Here is an 18,555-nt window from a genome sequence, read left to right as displayed (position 1 = left end):
GTCCTGTCAGAGGTGTGAGGGCTGCTGCTCTATTACAGTTACTCTAACGCCACCTTTTGGCGGTTTGTAGGAAGGTCATCAAGAAGGTTCATTTTAGTCTGGCTGGCATATCCAAACACATGGCTTTGGGAGATACAGTAAACTAAAGGAACAAGGATTGCATGTAAAAAAAACTGTAATCGATTATTATTATGTTGCTAATAATGCTGCAATTTGAAAATGATGAAACTGCATTTAGTTATTGTTTTAACAAACTCTCAGAAGAATCTCAGATCTACACTTTTTTTTTTTTTTAAAGCTTCTTAAATCGTATATCTGTTTTTTAATAAATACTTGTATCTCAATGAATTAAATGCATCTGTTTTAATGGTGATGTGCCACAATCCAACGCTAGGCGGCAGAAGAGTTATTTGACCAACTACAAAAAAAACGAAGAAGACTGAACCGGAAGTGACGACACGGTGGGTTGTTGACAAATCGAGCTAGCCATTGCTAGGTCGCATGGTATTTACTTGACTTCTTTACTAAATAAAACGTACATAATGAGTTCTCTAGACGAAAGGCACGGAACGAAACGTCCAGTTTCTCCAAGTGACGTGAGTACAAATAATGCATCTTGAATATTACGCTAATATAAAAGCTATTAGACACGAAGATAAGGTTAGCATCACGATAGCCTGCTCGCTCACGCTATTCTTGCAATGCTTTTTGGTCAAACGTAAACACGTTTTCTTGCAGCCCATTCAAAGTGTATTCGTCTATTTAGGTTGATTTGTAAATATGTTGTAGAAAATACATTATGCATTGTGCCGTAATGTCTTAATTTACATAAAAACAAGCTTGCTCGACATCTGTTTCAAGTAAAGAGGTCGTTTGACTGAAGGTGCTTTACCCAGCAAGGGTTACTGACCAACACCATGACCTGCGTGCATGTGCAAGGTGTGATATGAGGAGTGTCAAATCATAATGTACTGTGAGAGACATATCCTTTCTCATCCTATTGGTTAGATCACATTTTTGATGCAGGACCCATGGTTTATTCGCTTTTAAACAATATATACATATCCTCGAGTAGAAAAGACACATAGTCAGAAGACTACTACACACTATATAATATACAGAATACATTAAAAATACTCTCTAATATACCAATCTACCAAGGGACAGACACATATACCCAGTCAGTGTACTATATGTAAACAAATCGTGCACTGTAGTTAGCCCCGTCTGTTGAAGTGAATCAATCAAGTCCACATGATGATGTTTTGCCTTTGCAGGATGGGTCGACATGGGCGACAGCTGATCTGGGAAGCGATGAAAGGAAGCTGAAGTTTCTACGTTTGATGGGCGCCGGCAAGGTTTGACTTGTTTATAGGAGATCGCCGTACTCGTGGTTCGCCTTATTGTAGGCCTTTAGTCCAAAGTATTAACAGAGAAGCTTTGTTCAGCTCATGCTCATCAATTGATAATGTTTAGAGTAGTTCTGATTATTGATTTGAAATGGGTTTGTTTCTGTTTTTTTTTTAGAAAGAATCCACCGGACGACTCGTGATTGGCGACCACAAGTCAACGTCCCATGTCCGCAGTGGTAAGCTTCTTCATTTCACGTTTGTAAAATGCTGCTTCTGATGTAAGACATCTCCAAACGACTGTTCTTGTGACACCCATGCTGCCTTATCCTGATGCCCAATGCAATTAACCTGGCTTCCCCACGACACACCGGCCAATCAGATCTATCCGATGCATGGATAGGCCTGTAGTGGCTGGGTGTGCCTCCTGCTGTGACTGCTGTCTCCTCTGCAGGGATGGAAGACAGAGAGATGAACGAGCAGCTGGAGATGCAGTACCAGCAGGGCATGGACGGGAAGCTGTCGGGCCGGAACCGGAGACACTGTGGTCTGGGTTTCAATGAGGTGAGGGGACACACAGAGCCAGAGGAGGGGACACACAGAGCCAGAGGAGGGGACACGCAGAGCCAGAGGAGGGGACACGCAGAGCCAGAGGAGGGGACACGCAGAGCCAGAGGAGGGGACACGCAGAGCCAGAGGAGGGGACACGCAGAGCCGGAGGAGGGGACACGCAGGGCCGGAGGAGGGGACACACAGAGCCAGAGGAGGGGACACACAGAGCCAGAGGAGGGGACACGCAGAGCCGGAGGAGGGGACACGCAGGGCCGGAGGAGGGGACACGCAGGGCCGGAGGAGGGGACACGCAGGGCCGGAGGAGGGGACACACAGAGCCAGAGGAGGGGACACACAGAGCCAGAGGAGGGGACACACAGAGCCAGAGGAGGGGACACACAGAGCCAGAGGAGGGGACACACAGAGCCAGAGGAGGGGACACACAGAGCCGGAGGAGGGGACACACAGAGCCAGAGAAGGGGACAGGGAGATTTTACATCAACATATGTCCCCTCTTCTTCATGTCTCCTCTACATCAACATGTGTCCCTTCTTCATGTCTCTTCTACATCAACATGTGTCCCCTCTTCTTCATGTGTCCCCTCTTCTTCATGTCTCTTCTACATCAACATGTGTCCCCTCTTCGTCATGTCTCTTCTAAATCAACATGTGTCCCCTCTTCGTCATGTCTCTTCTAAATCAACACGTGTCCCCTCTTCTTCATCAACATGTGTCCCCTCTTCTTCATGTCTCTTCCACATCAACATGTGTCCCCTCTTCTTCATGTCTCTTCTACATCAACATGTGTCCCCTCTTCTCCATGTCTCTTCTACATCAACATGTGTCCCCTCTTCTCCATGTCTCTTCTACATCAACATGTCCCCTCTTCTCCATGTCTCTTCTACATCAACATGTGTCCCCTTTTCTCCATGTCTCTTCTACATCAACATGTGTCCCCTCTTCTCCATGTCTCTTCTACATCAACATGTGTCCCCTCTTCTTCATGTCTCTTCTTCATCAACATGTGTCCCCTCTTCTTCATGTCTCTTCTACATCATTACATTACATTACATTGTATTTAGCTGACGCTTTTATCCAAAGCGACTTACAATAAGTACATTCGACCAGGAAGACACAACCTTGAGGAAAACAGAATCATATAAGAACATCAGGTTTCAAAGAGCCAATCGTTTCAAGTGCTACTCAACTGGCTGTAGATAAGCCAGTCCTTTATTAGTATATAAGTGCTCTGTTAGCAGTTCTTTGTTAGTCATTCTATCGCTCGAAGTGGAGTCGAAAGAGATGAGTTTTCAGTCTGGAAGGTGTGTAAGCTTTCTGCGGTCCTGATTTCAATGGGGAGCTCATTCCACCATTTTGGAGCCAGGATAGCAAACCCACGTGTTTCTGCTGATGGGAACTTGGGTCCCCCTCGCAGCGAGGGTGCAGCGAGTCGTTTGGCTGATGCAGAGCGTAGTGCACACGCTGGGGTGTACAGTTTAACCATGTCCTGGATGTAGGAAGGGCCAGATCCATTCGCAGCATGGAACGCAAGTACCAGTGTCTTGAAGTGGATTCTAGCAGTTACTGGAAGCCAGTGGAGGGAGCGGAGGAGCGGCGTGGTGTGGGAACATTTTGGAAGGTTGAAGACCAGACGAGCCGCTGCATTCTGGATGAGCTGCAGAGGTCGGATGGCACATGCAGGTAGACCAGCCAGGAGGGAGTTGCAGTAGTCTAGGCGTGAGGTGACGAGAGCCTGGACCAGAACCTGCGTCGCTTTCTGGGTCAGCTGGGGACGCATCCTCCTGATGCTGTAAAGCGTGTATCTGCAGCAGCGGGTTGTAGCAGCGATGTTTGCAGTGAAGGACAGGTTGTTATCTAGGATCACACCCAGATTCCTTGCAGTCTGAGTCGGGGAAACAACAGAGGGGCCGATGTTGATAGTTAGGTCAAGAGAGGGACAATCTTTTCCCGGAAGGAAAAGCACTTCAGTTTTGTCAAGGTTGAGCTTGAGATGATGAGCGGACATCCACTGAGAGATGTCAGCTAGACAAGCAGAGATGCGTGCGAGGACCTGGGTCTCTGAGCGGGGAAAGGACAGGATTAATTGGGTGTCGTCAGCGTAGCAGTGGTATGAAAAACCATGCGGGCTAATGACAGATCCGAGCGAGTTTGTGTACAGGGAGAAGAGGAGGGGACCAAGAACAGAGCCCTGAGGGACCCCTGTAGTTAATTGACAAGGGCCGGACTCGGACCCTCTCCAAGTTACCCTGTAGGTGCGGTCTTTGAGGTATGAGGTGAGGAGGGAAAGTGCAGAGCCTGAAACTCCAGGTTCTTGGAGAGTGCGAAGGAGGATCTGATGGTTCACCGTGTCGAATGCAGCAGACAGGTCCAACAGGATGATGAGGAGAGGGAGGCTGCTTTAGCAGTGTGCAGTTCCTCAGTGACAGCAATGAGAGCCGTTTCTGTGGAGTGACCTGCCTTGAAACCAGACTGGTGCGGATCCAGAAGGTTGTTCTGATGGAGATAGCAGGAGAGTTGTTTAAAGACAGCGCGTTCAAGTGTTTTAGACAGGAACGGGAGGAGAGAGACAGGCCTGTCGTTTATAACATCAGACGGGTTGAGAGTGGGTTTCTTCAGGAGAGGGTTTACTCTTGCCTCCTTGAGACTGTTTGGAAAGTGACCAGAAGTTAGAGAAGTGTTGATGAAATGGGAGAGAAACGGTAGAATATCAGGAGCGATAGTCTGAAGGAGGTTTGAAGGGATAGGGTCCAGAGGACAGGTGGTAGGGTGGGCAGAGGTAATGAGGGTAAGAACCTCACGTGGAGAGAGAGGGGAAAAGGAGGTTAGTGTGCCGGTTGAAGGTGGCTCAGGTGATCCGGCGGTGAGTAGGGGTGAGTCAGAAAAAGAAGAGCGAATGTCGTAAACCTTTTTTTCAAAGTGGTTAACAAAGTCGCTTGACAGAAGGGAGGAGGGGGAAGGGGCCTTGGGAGGATGCAAGAGGGTGGAGAAGATGGAAAATAGTTTTTTAGGATTGGAATAGGAAGATTGGATCTTATCTTGAAAGAAAGTGCTTTTTGCCTGAGAGATGGAAGCAGAGAAAGAGGAGAGGAGAGCCTGATAGGTTAGGAGGTCGTCACGGTGTTTGGATTTCCACCGTTTCCGCTCTGCTGCCCTAAGGACGGTTCTATTAGCACGCAGTGCGTCATTTAGCCAGGGAGCAGGAGGGGACTGACGAGCCTGCCGAGATGTGAGAGGACAGAGAGAGTCCAGAGAGGATGAGAGAGTAGAGAGGAGAGTTTCTGCAGCAGAGTTTGGAGGCAGGAGTTGGAACGAGTCAGAGGAAGGGAGGGCTGAGAGCACCGAGGAGGCAAAGGTAGAGGGGGAGAGGGAACGGAGGTTACGGCGGACAGGTGCAGGATGAGAAGAGATTAGTTTGTTATGTTTGGAAAGGGGTAAAGAGAATGAAATGAAGAAGTGATCGGATGTGTGGAGCGGGTTTACAGAGAGGTTAGAAGTAGTGCAGGTCCTTGAGAATATGAGATCGAGGACATTGCCAGCTTTATGAGTTGGTGGGGACGGAGACAGTGAGAAAGCAAAGGTGGTTAACAGAGATGTTAGTTCGTCTATCTTCCCCGTCTGGAGGTTGAAGTCTCCGAGAAGTACAGCGGGAGGGCCAGTTTCAGGGATGTGTGAGAGGATATGATCTAATTCCTCCAAGAAGTCCCCCAAGGCGCCTGGTGGACGGTAGAGGACAACAATGGTCAGTTGTATAGGATGGGTCACAGTGACGGCATGGAATTCAAAGGTGGAAGGAGTGAAGTTAGGTAGCTTGAAGAGGGGACATCAACATGTGTCCCCTCTTCTTCATGTCTCTTCTACATCAACATGTGTCCCCTCTTCTTCATGTCTCTTCTACATCAACATGTGTCCCCTCTTCTCCATGTCTCTTCTACATCAACATGTGTCCCCTCTTCTTCATGTCTCTTCTACATCAACATGTGTCCCCTCTTCTTCATGTCTCTTCTACATCAACATGTGTCCCCTCTTCTCCATGTCTCTTCTACATCAACATGTGTCCCCTCTTCTCCATGTCTCTTCTACATCAACATGTGTCCCCTCTTCTGCATGTCTCTTCTACATCAACATGTGTCCCCTCTGTGGAAAGAGACTCTGAAAGTTTCAGGAACAAAGATTCTCTCTCTTTTTGATCCATTTCTATAAAAACCTGTCTGAAAATGAGCTGATCAGATTTTGGCCACTTTATGATGTCATAACGATTTCTTGTCTTGTGTAGCCAATCAGCAACCAAGGTAACCCCCCCCCCCCCCCCCCCCCCCTATAATAAATTGATGAAAAACAGTATGATAGGGGATCTTTAAAATACATCCCTTCTAGATGTATCTCAGAGAGTTGCATTTCTGACTGATTCTTAACTGACGTATTGGTTTCAAAAATAATTTAACTCAAGATGGAAGTGTTCACTCTAATTCAGGGACATTTGTCTTTTTAATATCCTGTTATCTCATCCCTGCAGCCGGAGCCAGAGTTACTGCCCTCCCCACCAGTGGACAGCCAGACAGAAGCAACAGAGCCAGAGAAGTCCACCTGCGCAGAGAAACCCACAGACGCCAAGGACGAAGGCAGCGATTCCAACTCGGAGACCTCGGATCAGTCCAAGTCCGACTCAAACAGTAGTGATGAAGAACGGGAATGTGCTGCCAAGAGGCCGTTGTGAAGTCAGCGTATGGCTGAGGGGGAAGGGGGGGTGCAAGGAGAACATTGTTTTTGTAATCTCCAATTTGTACATTTTACATTATTTGTTTACCTTTGGTGATCACCCATGATTCTAGTCCGTTTTACTGAGCAGAGAGTATCACTACATCCTGGAGTGTTTGCCGTCATGAATCAAGTCTGCAGGCTGAAACCGCTTTCTCTCTGGTCTAAACATTTGAGCAGTCAGTGCATTTGCCATGTCTTATGTTGGATGAAACGGGATTGCTTGCCATTCAACACAGTCGGTAAACACATTGTACATTTTGTGATTTCTTGTTTCAAAACCAATAAAAGGAAGAATGGGTTTAACGTGTGCCTTTCCTCACAGTAAAGTTTCAACTGACCTCAGACAAGGTGACTGTTGCATTCTGCTTTATAACAATCACCGTCTCAACCAAGAAACATTAACACATACGCTGCATGGGTCTGTGAACCGTTATATTTAGGACCATTTTCCTTCTTTTTTTGGAATACACTTTTCTCCGCTGGGTCCGCCCACTCTTGCATGACGTCAAAGCATAACTTTCAGTTTCAGAATTGTAAGTCAAACGCTTTTAGACAGCAGGTAAGACTGTTTTTTTGTTAAAAGACGTATACTTCTTCAATGTATTATCCTAATAAAAAAGTATGCTGTGTTGAATAACGAGGTTCTTAATATTCCATATCATTGCGGGAACAAATGAGGAATGTCGTTCCTTGTTTACCGCATCCCAATAGAAGTTTTAATTGTGGCATACAGTGTGGATATGTTTTTTAAAGACGCTACATATACCAACGAAATAATCAGATTAATGGACTATATGCATCTCTATCTTCGTAAATAATCTGTTAAAATATAACTTTTTTACTGAAGCTAATGCCCATCTATGTTTTTCTAAAGCATATTGACACGGCACCAGTCGAACTGGCTTTGGGTTGCGAACTTTACAGTATACAAGGGTAACGTCATGCAATGGTGGACAGGAACATGTGATGGTATGACAACAGTTTAGCTTTGTCTTTGCATTTTCTTGCAGCCCTTTTGTTCTCTGCTACTTTCATTTTTTGTAACTGTAAAGCCAAGCTTCATGAGGGGAAGTGGTGTTGGGTTACTAGATAAATGTACTTATGTACTTAATACAAATAATAATAATTGATATTATAAATGTTATTTATCAAGCGCTTGATCAAGTGCTCGAGACGCTTTACAGAGGTAGACAAAATAATACAAAAAAGTCTAATTAAAATCGAGCGGATTAGGGTTTCTGCAGCAGAGAAGGAGAGTGATGGGGGGGGGGGGCAGGCAATGTTTTTGAGGTGATATTGTGCAAACTTCCCTGCTTTGGGACGCCCCCCAGGCAGTCCAGAGACAGTCACCGGACGCACCCCACACTGTAACGTCGTAAACAGACTTTCAGCGAGTGAACGGGTCGTCGTGTGTTCCGCGTTGTGCATGCATGTATGAAACTGTAAGTGTTGTTACTGTGGCATAACCACCTGTTTGTATCTATATGTTTGCATTTCGTATGTAAATAACAGTTTACAGTAATCGGGGTAGTATATATTGTTTACAGTAGGCTACTTGTTTGCCGGAAGTGTGACTGCCTGTTAAATGTTAAGTAGTTTCACTTTCTGTCCGCTGTGACTGTTTGTGACGGAGCGGGTCACCAGCATTCTTTATTAATAATGTCACAGATGGTGATATGGTTTATAAATGTGTTTATCGAATTTAAGATGGCTGTCAAAAATGTCTTACTCCGAAGTTGCAAATGTGAGGGGAGGGGGTTGTAGTGCAGTTGTCGAGAGTGAGGTTGATGTTCTGGGTGGTGTTGGTGCGGGATTTTGGGCCGATGATGATCTCTGGTGTGTCGCTTTTCAGTTGAAGGTAGTTTGTTTGCATCTAGGATTTGGTTTCTGAGAGACAGTGCCGGTGATGGCTTTAGTGCTGGAGATATAAAGTTGGATTGGATATCATCATCAGCGTAGCAGTGGAACTGAAGGCTGTGTCGACCTTTATACAGTCTAGAGCAGGGATGGGCAAATGGCGGCCCGCGGGCCGCATGCGGCCCCCACCTCCTCTTTTTGCGGCCCTCATATTAATTTATAAACAACGTAATTAATTAAAATTAAAAAAAATATTTTTTTTTTTTTTCATTTGTTTTACTTGTAGTACTGATACCGTCCACTAGACTAGACTAGTTACGTCGCGAGCTGCGTACATGATTTCAAATACCACAAAATAATCTGTGATGCATTTGTATGCATTGTGTTTGTTTCCCGGGGAAACCCTCACAAGAAACACCGGCTGTTGTTATGCCTGCTGTGACGTTAAATTGCCTCTTATAATTATGCCTTTACAAGCTTAAAAGTTGTATTTATCATCTGAATTTGGCGAAAAAAGTTTAATATTCTTAAAAAGACTTTGTTTATTTGAAATCAGATGAAAACAAACTGTCACGGACCCTGCCATGTTATCTATGATTACTACGCTTTTCATTCATAATTTCAGCGGGAGGGAGGGGGAGTGGCGCTGAGGAACAGCAAAGTGCGGGCGTGTTGACATTCCCCTTATTGTGGAATAAGGAGAATGCAGAGACTGGCTACAAGTGTTTTAGGTTCAAGTTAGACAACTAATGTCTGGGTTAATCTCAATACACACCATTTCCGTGCTTTCCAATAGTTTAAAATAGCTTTATTCCACTGTTTAATAACCTGTTCAATACAAACATGCCACTTGTACAAATGAAATAACATTTCTGTGAACTGATATTTGTTTAGTGAGTTTATTAGAGGATGTTCCCATTTATTGGGGATGTTCCCTTTGATTGTAAAATGTCAATGAAGATGTCAGACTTAGTATATTTGTTAATAATTACATACAACACATGGAATTTTTGTGTGTTCCAAGTGAATCTGCGGCCCCCTGGTGGCCAGTACATCAATTATGTGGCCCCCACCACCATCAAAGTTGCCCATCCCTGGTCTAGAGACTCTATGGTGTCGACGGATGATTTTTCCAAGGGGTAGCAAGGAGGATGAAGAGGAGGGGACAAAGTTACATTTAAACATTGTGATATGAGGTGATATGAGATGAGCCCCCCCCCCAAAACCGATAGGAGTGAAACAACATTTTTTTGGAAACAAAGTCATTTGCAAATATAATTCCTGTTTATTATTATTATCAACAGTTACTTTTTTATACAGTGAGGTAAATGGTAAATGTGCATGTATGTCGTTCAGTATGCGTTTATACGTAAGTAATACGTCTGCATTTCCTGCCAAATACTAGCCTCAAAAAGATTAAATATAATTAATGCAAATAAACTACTTCTACTAATAATCATAATCAATGCAATAATATAAATACTGTATTATTTTATTATAATATAGTTGTAATATAGTCAAGGCAAAACATGCTTATGACATGCTCAAAAACTGATATTTCTTAAATCTGTATTCAAATGTAGTTCCCTCTGTCAGCAATGTATCAACAACTACACACACATTTCCATCAGTATTTCTCTGTTGTGGTTGACATGACGATGACTGCAGGAGTTAAGGGCAGAGGCTGAGCATCACCATGAAATGTGCAAATTGACATAAAAGGCAAAAAATGCTCCATGTTTTTTAGGCTGTAAACTTTAACTGTTATGTAAGCCAACTAGACAGACAGTGTATCACTCTTCCTCCTGTACATTAGCAGATACAAGGCATCACATACTTGAATGAATGTTAAATAAAGAATGCTGGATATAACTGCATCCCCATTAGCCGATATGCTATCCAGAGACTGGCTTCTTCGTGTCGTGAATTGCAGCTGATGGTGTAATATGGCAATTGGCAAAAGTTTGATATTTGACTTATATAACATTCGCAAGTTGTACATTTGACAATAACCCACCTTCGAGTGATGCTCTAGTTTCTTCATGTTTTGTGCGCCGGACTGAAACCGTCTTTTCACCGACATCTCTTCACCTGCACTAGTGGCCGTATCAAAGCCGCGATTGGTCAGATGTCGATTCATTGCAACGGTGTCGGGTTACAGACGTGCTCCCCTTGTCACCTCTTGCGTATCAGCGAGGGGGGGGGGGAGAGAGAACTGCGCTGAGAGCTGCGCACAAGCCGAGGACCCCTGCGCAATGTGAGGCCCCATGCAGCCGGCATGATCGGCCTGTTGGGAGGGACGGCCCTGTGTGTGGTCCACCCTGTCTCAAGTTGGCCGGACAAAAGTTCAATGTTTTTTTAGTATTATTGTCTCAACATAGTTTTCTCAATAATATAACTGGACACTCTTATTGTACTTGTATCAATCCTTATGATTTTATTTAAAGATCTTTCTCATTATGTTCCTCTTTTCAGATGTAGAACTTTGGTGGTCCAATTGTGTGAGTTGATTTTCAATGTTTACACACTTATTTGGGATTGGGAACATTTTAACTGTCCCGCTTCTAAGAACCACAGCCCTAGTGTATGTTACAAAGCAACCAAGTATAACCACTATAACATCTCTATTAGAAACAATAAGGGGATTACCTTCAAAATGGACACTCCTGAGAAGACGTATCCTGATGGGCCACAGTTGCCTGCAGCTTCCTGCGTGTCCATGAAAAGTGATGCCTCCTTGAACATTCGTCATGACTTCACCAAAGAAGTGGCTGACGGGTACATATTTTGCTCCATGTCTCCATCTGTGGAAGCTATACTTATGAAATGTCCTAAATCATCAATATATTCAACGTATATTACATCTTTCTTTTCATTAGTTCTGTTAACGAATCAAAATTGCCTGCCTCATCTATGTCCATGAAAAGTGACGACTCCTTGGACATTCGTGCTGACTTCACCAAGGAAGATGCTGGGAGGTAAACATTTTTCATTGTTTTTACTTAATTGAGTATTTATTTGTATTTACATTACATGTACAATGTAATGTAATGTTATTTGTATTTAAAATGACCTAATGGATGAACTGTAGCTTTAGAGATTGTCATGTCAGTAAATCGGTACAATGTCGACTGAAACAATAACTAAATTGATAGAGATGCAATGTTTTTCCCAAAGTAGAAACTTGTAGTGTTGACTGTCATGGGTTCATTTCCTTTTTTTAGTTCACTTGATTTTGAAAATTCAAAACCGCAAGACTTATCCTGCCTGTCCTTGAAAAGTAATATTTCAATGAAGGTTCGTCATGACTTCAGCAAGGATAACTCTCACAGGTAAGTTTGTTCTGTGTTTTTGGTGATGCGGCTCTGGGGAATGAACCATCAGCCTAAGACTTTAGTCCCAAGTCAAATATCCTAATGATGAAAGTTATTCATTTAGTTTTGATCGAGCAACACTAAACAGTCCAAATGACACTGGAACTCAACCGGAGGGGGAGGGACTTCGTCTTATTTCGGATAAATCATGTATTGAAGTCAATGGCGAGAGAAAGATTATCTTTTGATCCCGTTTGAATTGTGCCACGAATTACACATATGATGTTTGTCAATTTAAAAGATAATTTTGCAAGTCAAAAGAATTAAAATGCGTCGTAAAACTGTGAAGTAACACTTTTTTGAAGCGCTCAATGAACTACAACTCTGGTCTTGCATACGTCACCAACACCAAGATGGCCGTCACGTTAGCACATTTCACCTCTTTCTTTCAGAATGAAGTGAAAAGTATTAAAAGAGGTGAAAATCACTCCAAGTTTGGGCGTGTTGAGAGCCACACAAGGGGAGTGAGTCGGTTCCGTAAGAGCCAGCATGCGGGACCGGCTTTACAAGGTTTCGGTGAGTAACAGGAGTCGTGTAATATGTAATGGTAATGTACTCTGGGATTTGTAGTCTTTCTAGTTGCGTATTTTTCATAGTCTTATATTTCAACAATGTTAAGACAAACTGTGACTTTTTTGACATGGAAAGGATTTTTTAAGATTGACAAACATCATATGTGTAATTCATGGCACAATTAAAATGGGATCGAAAGATAAGTTCTCTCTCCATTGACTTCAATACATAATTTTTCAGAAATAAGGTCCCATGGGACGGAAGTAGATGGGCGTGACTTCGCCACTCTATGACGCCAGTTGTCATGACTAGTATCTAACCCTGTAACACCGGCACACCGTCCTCGTCCGATCCACCACTCGCACTCCATCGTTATTGTAGTCCACAGGGAACCCGACATTTTCCCACACAGCTGATTTAAAAGAAGCAGGTGGGTCTAGCTCCTGTGTGTTATCTGAACTCGCCATACTAACTTTTCTTCTTCTTGTATTTTGTTCGTTTTGTTGTGTTTTCTTCTTGTTCTTCATTTGTTGTGTAAGGGTGGCTGGCAAACAGCTTTTAGGCGCAATACCGCCCCCTGGATTATATATAGTGTAGTGCAGTGGTTCTCAACTAGTCAGGCCTCGGGACCCTCTTTTTTCCTTGTCCATAAATCGCGACCCACAATTTTGAACCACTCAAATCTATTCAACAGAAAATCTGCATACAATTGTAATTAAAGTGAAGTACAGTGCATATATCCTTATATCCCTTCACAGAACTAAAGTATGCTTTTAAAGAAAGTTTAATCTGATGATGGTCATTACGTTTCTAGAATCAAAGTTGAACTGTATAACAAAAAAAGGCACACTTGACTTGTATTCAATAAAATGGCAGACTTGGAGCCAATCCTGCAAATTCACCATACGTGAAAACGTGTCATGCTGAAAACCCAACCCCAGCAGGGGGGTCTGGGGGGATTGTCCCGCAGGAGATTTTTAGAAATACTAACATATAAACTACGCACTCTGAGAAGAAAAATAACTAAATCTATTACTACCCGACATATTTAATAATAGTTTGCCATTTGTTTTACTTTGTTCTGACAGCTGAACCTGCTGCTCCTCACAGAGAGAAGAGTAAAAAGGAGAGAGTCTGTGTGAATTACTTTGTGGGTAAGGGTAGATTGTTCTGTGACCTGTCAATCATCAAACCGGGGGTCGTATTTCATTACGTGTTCATTTTTATCTGAATATGTACCCATGGATGTATAAACAATAGTTCTACCGCAAAGTTATTCTCCGTCGGGACTTCCGGCAACAAAACCATGCCGTCATCTTGATTCTGATTGGCCAGAAGACTCAAAAAACATCAGCGAAGATGTTTTATTGAGAAGATTATCACTACGTCACAGAAGTTTTCAAAACCGTTGATGTTCTCCAGCATTTCCAGTCCAACACCTACTGCATGTGCAGCGTTAGAAAATCGGGCTTTCAAAATAAAAGTGACTTTTTTCGAATTTGTTCCGTGACGGTACGGGACGAATACGGATACCGTTACACCCCTAATACTAACCGATGGGAAACATTTGAATATAACGTTTTATTCCGCTAACGCTGCTCCGTCTCTACAATCAGTCTTGCTTGTCAACTTTGAATGCTGTGCGTTTACAAACCATGACTTAATACGCTACTTACAATCTATTTTCTAAAATAATTATCCTCAATATTTTTCTGAAGCAACCAACATGACCGTCCAGAATCAACAGAGATGGACACACATGCCATATTTAAGGTAGGCCATATCTTCAATGAAGTAGAAATGATATGTTTGGTTTTAAAGACATTTTCAATGTATCTTAGCTGTAAACCCGTTCTATAAAAGTTGTAGTCATTCTACTTTCTCCCAAGTCAGTGGACGTACACATCAAGAACATTGTCCTGCGAGAGCTTCAAAGCTATGAAAGGAAGCTCTTTCCTCATCTATCACACACTTCTGAGAGTGAAATGCAAAATGAGGAGACCATGACTTCTGAAGAAATAAAGCCAGACAACGATGCCAGTGAGGGTGTTCTAAAGATCACGTTACATGTTTTAAAGGAAATGGGCCAGAGAGAACTTGCTAACAAACTGGAGAAACGTAAGTACCACGAATACGAAGTGTCAAATATAAATGTTGAGGCCAGTGTCTGAAGTAACGTGAACATTATTGTTCTGTTCGTAGGCAACAGATTTCAGCACTAACAATCAATGATTTAACATTATACTCTCCTCTTTATACAATCAGACATCTACGGTGAGCTTGACGTCTGCCAGCGCAAACTCCGACACAAATTGAAAAAGTTTGAATACATTTATGAGGGAGTGGCACATCACGGGACGCAGACACTTCTTAACAAGGTTTACACTGAGCTCTACATCACGGAGGGAGTCGGTGGGACTGTAAATAATGAGCATGAGGTCAGGCTGATTGAGGCTGCAAACCGGAGACGAACAACAGAAGACAAACCAATCAAGTGTGAAGAAATCTTTCAGCCTCTGCACGGACAGGACAGATTGATCAGAACAGTGCTGACAAAAGGAATCTCTGGCATTGGGAAAACAATCTCCGTGCAAAAGTTTAATCTGGATTGGGCCGAGGGAAGAGTTAACCAGGATGTCCAACTGCTCATTAATCTTCCCTTTCGTGAGCTGAATCTGATGAAGGAGAGACTTTTCACACTGACGCAGCTTCTTCAACACTTTCTCGCAGAGGCCAAGGAATCAGGAATTTCAAATGTTGGCAAATACAAGCTCATGCTGATATTTGATGGGTTGGATGAGTGCCGGCTTCCCCTGGCCTTTGACCTCAACAAGCCCTGCCGTTGTGACTCGGAGCCAGCTTCAGTGGATGAGCTACTGACAAATCTCATCCAGGGGAACCTGCTTCCATCAGCAAACATCTGGATAACCTCAAGACCCGCAGCTGCAAATCGCATTCCAGTCGTTCTGATTGATCGAGTGACGGAAATACGAGGCTTCAACGACCCCAAGAAGGAAGAGTACTTCAGGAAGAGAATCTCTGATCAAAACATGGCCTGTAAAGTTATCTCACACGTTAAGTCAACCAGGAGCCTGCATATCATGTGTCACATACCAGTCTTCAGCTGGATAACCGCCACCGTTCTGCAGAGAATTTTAGAACAAACTGAAAGGAAGAGAAAGCAGGATGATGGTGTACCAGGAGAGATGCCTCAAACTCTGACGCAAATGTACACCAACTTTCTTGTGTACAACTCGTTGATAAGAACTCAAAAGTACTCAGAAGAACAAGAGGAACCACCGGCCCAGGAGAAAATGGACGAAGAGATGATCTTGAAGCTAGGAAAACTGGCCTTTGAGCACCTGATGAAAGGTAACATGATCTTCTATGAGAATGAACTGAAAGAGTACAACATCAACATTGCTGATGCTGCAATATATTCAGGTGTGTTCACACAGATCTCTCAGAACGACTGCGGACTTTACCGGGAGATGGTGTACTGCTTTGTGCATCTCAGCATTCAGGAGTATTTTGCAGCAATGTTCATTTTTCACAGATTCATCTGCTTCAATCAGAACTTGCTTGAGCCGCACACAACCTTTATTGACCACGAGGCTCCCAGTGAAGCAACAAGCCTTCTCAGAAGTGCAGTGGATAAGGCCCTGCGAAGCGAGAACGGACACCTGGATCTGTTTCTGCGGTTTCTTCTCGGCCTCTCGCAGACTTCCAATCAGATCTTGCTGAAGAGCGTTCTGACCACGATGGAGTGCAGTTCACAGAGAAACGAAGAAATTGCAGAGTACATCAAGGACAAGATCAGGCGAAATCTCTCCCCGGAAAGATGCATCAATCTCTTCCACTGCCTCAATGAGCTGAATGATCAGGGTCTCTTGGAGGAAATCCAGAAATACCTGCGCTCTGGTTGTTTGTCAGAGATTCAACTGTCGCCTTCACTGTGGTCTGCTCTGGTCTTTGTGTTGCTGACCGCAAAGGAAGAGTTGGATGAGTTTGACTTGAGGAAATATTCGAGATCAGAGGAAGGTCTCCTGAGGCTGCTGCCAGTCATCAAAGAGTCCAGAGTAGCCTTGTGAGTAAATATCTATATCCTCTGCACTTTTATCGTGCGATGCAATATTTCTATGCTTTTAAAAAATTGATACATTTGCAGGTAACTAGTTTGTTTGATCCGATGTCATATTAATCGATGATAAAATGTGTAGGATCTAAGCCCTGTGAGCAAATGTATTAAATTGCTTCTCATTTCAAAGGTTAAAAGAATGTAGCCTTACAGAGAAATCCTGCAAATTACTTGGAGATGTTCTAAGCAACTCATATCTGAAAGAACTGGACCTGAGCGATAATGACCTGCAAGACTCGGGAGTAGAGCTGCTGTCTACTGGACTGGCAAGTCCGACATGTCAGCTGGAAAAACTGAGGTTTGTGAAGAAGTGCTGGCGACCTACCATCAAACAAATGCTGATTATGGCCAGTATTATTCTATTTTTGGAGAATACAGTGTTGATTTGCATTCTACGGATTACAATGAATACGTTTTCACTTTCAGGCTGCTGTTCTGTGGGATCACAGAGACTGGCTGTGGTCATTTGGCTACTGCTCTGAAAGCCAACCCAAGCCACCTGAAGGAACTCGATCTGAGCTACAATCATCCAGGACAGACAGGCGAGGAGCTGTTGTCCTGTTTACAGAGGGACATTGAACACCTCACTGTCAGGTGAGTCAAATTTCTCAATTATTTTTCTTTAGTATACCAATTTGTTGGGTTTCTCATATCAAAAACATCGCCTTTGTATTTTTTCTAGATTAAATGGCAATGCGGAATGCTACTTAAAATCATCTCTGAAGAAATGTAAGTTTTTTTGGTATCTGACTTAAATATCGTTTCTTTTTTAATAGTACTGTAGTTTTAGGAGCTGAAGGACTTTTTTTAAATGTTTTTTTCCCTTTTTTGTTTTCCATCAGATGTATGTGAGCTCACGTTGGATGTGAATACTGCCCACTCAAACTTGTCTTTGTCTGAAGACAAAAAAAAGATGACGCGAATGGAATCAGTTCAGCCATATCCTGACAGCCCAGAAAGATTCACAGACTGGGGGCAAGTTCTCAGTAAAGAGGGTCTGCATGCTCGTCACTACTGGGAGGTAGAGTGGACTGGCGAATGGACTGGTATTGGAGTGGCTTATAAAGGAGTCAGCAGGAAAGAGAAAGGAAACGAATGTGTCCTTGGCTACAATGATAAGTCCTGGAGTCTGCGCTACTGTCGCGGCAAATACAGCACATTGTTCAATAAGAGCGACGCAGACATATCTGTTCCCTACTTCCACTCCAAAAGGATTGGGGTGTTCTTAGACTGGTCAGCTGGCACGCTGTCCTTCTACGCTGTATCTCCAAACGCCATGACACACCTGCACACGTTCCACACTGAGTTCTCTGAGCCACTGTATCCAGGATTTAGGCTGGGCTTTCCAGATTCTTCATTGATTCTGTGCCAGCCAGAATAAAGGCCAACTATTATGCAAGATCCACTTTTTCATATCTTTTACACATCAACATGTGTTCCCTCTTCTTCATGTCTCTTCTACATCAACATGTGTCCCCTCTTCTTCATGTCTCTTCTACATCAACATGTGTCCCCTCTTCTTCATGTCTCTTCTACATCAACATGTATCCCCTCTTCTTCATGTCTCTTCTACATCAACATGTGTCCCCTCTTCTTCATGTCTCTTCTACATCAACATGTGTCCCCTCTTCTTCATGTCTCTTCTACATCAACATGTGTCCCCTCTTCTTCATGTCTCTTCTACATCAACATGTGTCCCCTCTTCTTCATGTCTCTTCTACATCAACATGTGTCCCCTCTTCTTCATGTCTCTTCTACATCAACATGTGTCCCCTCTTCTTCATGTCTCTTCTACATCAACATGTGTCCCCTCTTCTTCATGTCTCTTCTACATCAACATGTGTCCCCTCTTCTCCATGTCTCTTCTACATCAACATGTGTCCCCTCTTCTCCATGTCTCTTCTACATCACCATGTGTCCCCTCTTCTCCATGTCTCTTCTACATCAGCATGACCATTATTCTATTATGTATTTGTTCTCTAGTCGAATCTCAG

The 18,555-nt window shown here is 43.5% G+C and overlaps 2 protein-coding genes across 2 annotated transcripts; both read left to right on the top strand.

The window, feature by feature from the left end:
* The first annotated feature begins 443 nt into the window (after positions 1–443).
* On the top strand, positions 444–6,982 carry c6h11orf58 (chromosome 6 C11orf58 homolog). Its single transcript, XM_034085257.2, has 5 exons — positions 444–596; positions 1,278–1,358; positions 1,528–1,588; positions 1,804–1,913; positions 6,435–6,982. Exons 1-5 carry the CDS (start codon positions 543–545, stop codon positions 6,633–6,635), a joined length of 507 nt encoding a protein of 168 aa, XP_033941148.1. The 5' UTR covers positions 444–542; the 3' UTR covers positions 6,636–6,982.
* A 1,016-nt stretch (positions 6,983–7,998) lies between these two features.
* On the top strand, positions 7,999–17,960 carry LOC117448733 (NLR family CARD domain-containing protein 3-like). Its single transcript, XM_034086103.2, has 12 exons — positions 7,999–8,121; positions 11,012–11,037; positions 11,168–11,314; positions 11,416–11,514; positions 11,761–11,868; positions 14,142–14,196; positions 14,313–14,541; positions 14,689–16,510; positions 16,692–16,859; positions 16,988–17,155; positions 17,244–17,290; positions 17,404–17,960. Exons 3-12 carry the CDS (start codon positions 11,193–11,195, stop codon positions 17,940–17,942), a joined length of 3,357 nt encoding a protein of 1,118 aa, XP_033941994.1. The 5' UTR covers positions 7,999–8,121; positions 11,012–11,037; positions 11,168–11,192; the 3' UTR covers positions 17,943–17,960.
* The last annotated feature ends 595 nt before the right edge of the window (positions 17,961–18,555 follow it).

Source organism: Pseudochaenichthys georgianus, chromosome 6 (assembly GCF_902827115.2).
Source record: "Pseudochaenichthys georgianus chromosome 6, fPseGeo1.2, whole genome shotgun sequence".
NCBI lineage: Eukaryota > Metazoa > Chordata > Actinopteri > Perciformes > Channichthyidae > Pseudochaenichthys > Pseudochaenichthys georgianus.
Note: the sequence above shows the minus strand (reverse complement) of the source record. Positions and strands in the feature narration are given on the sequence as shown.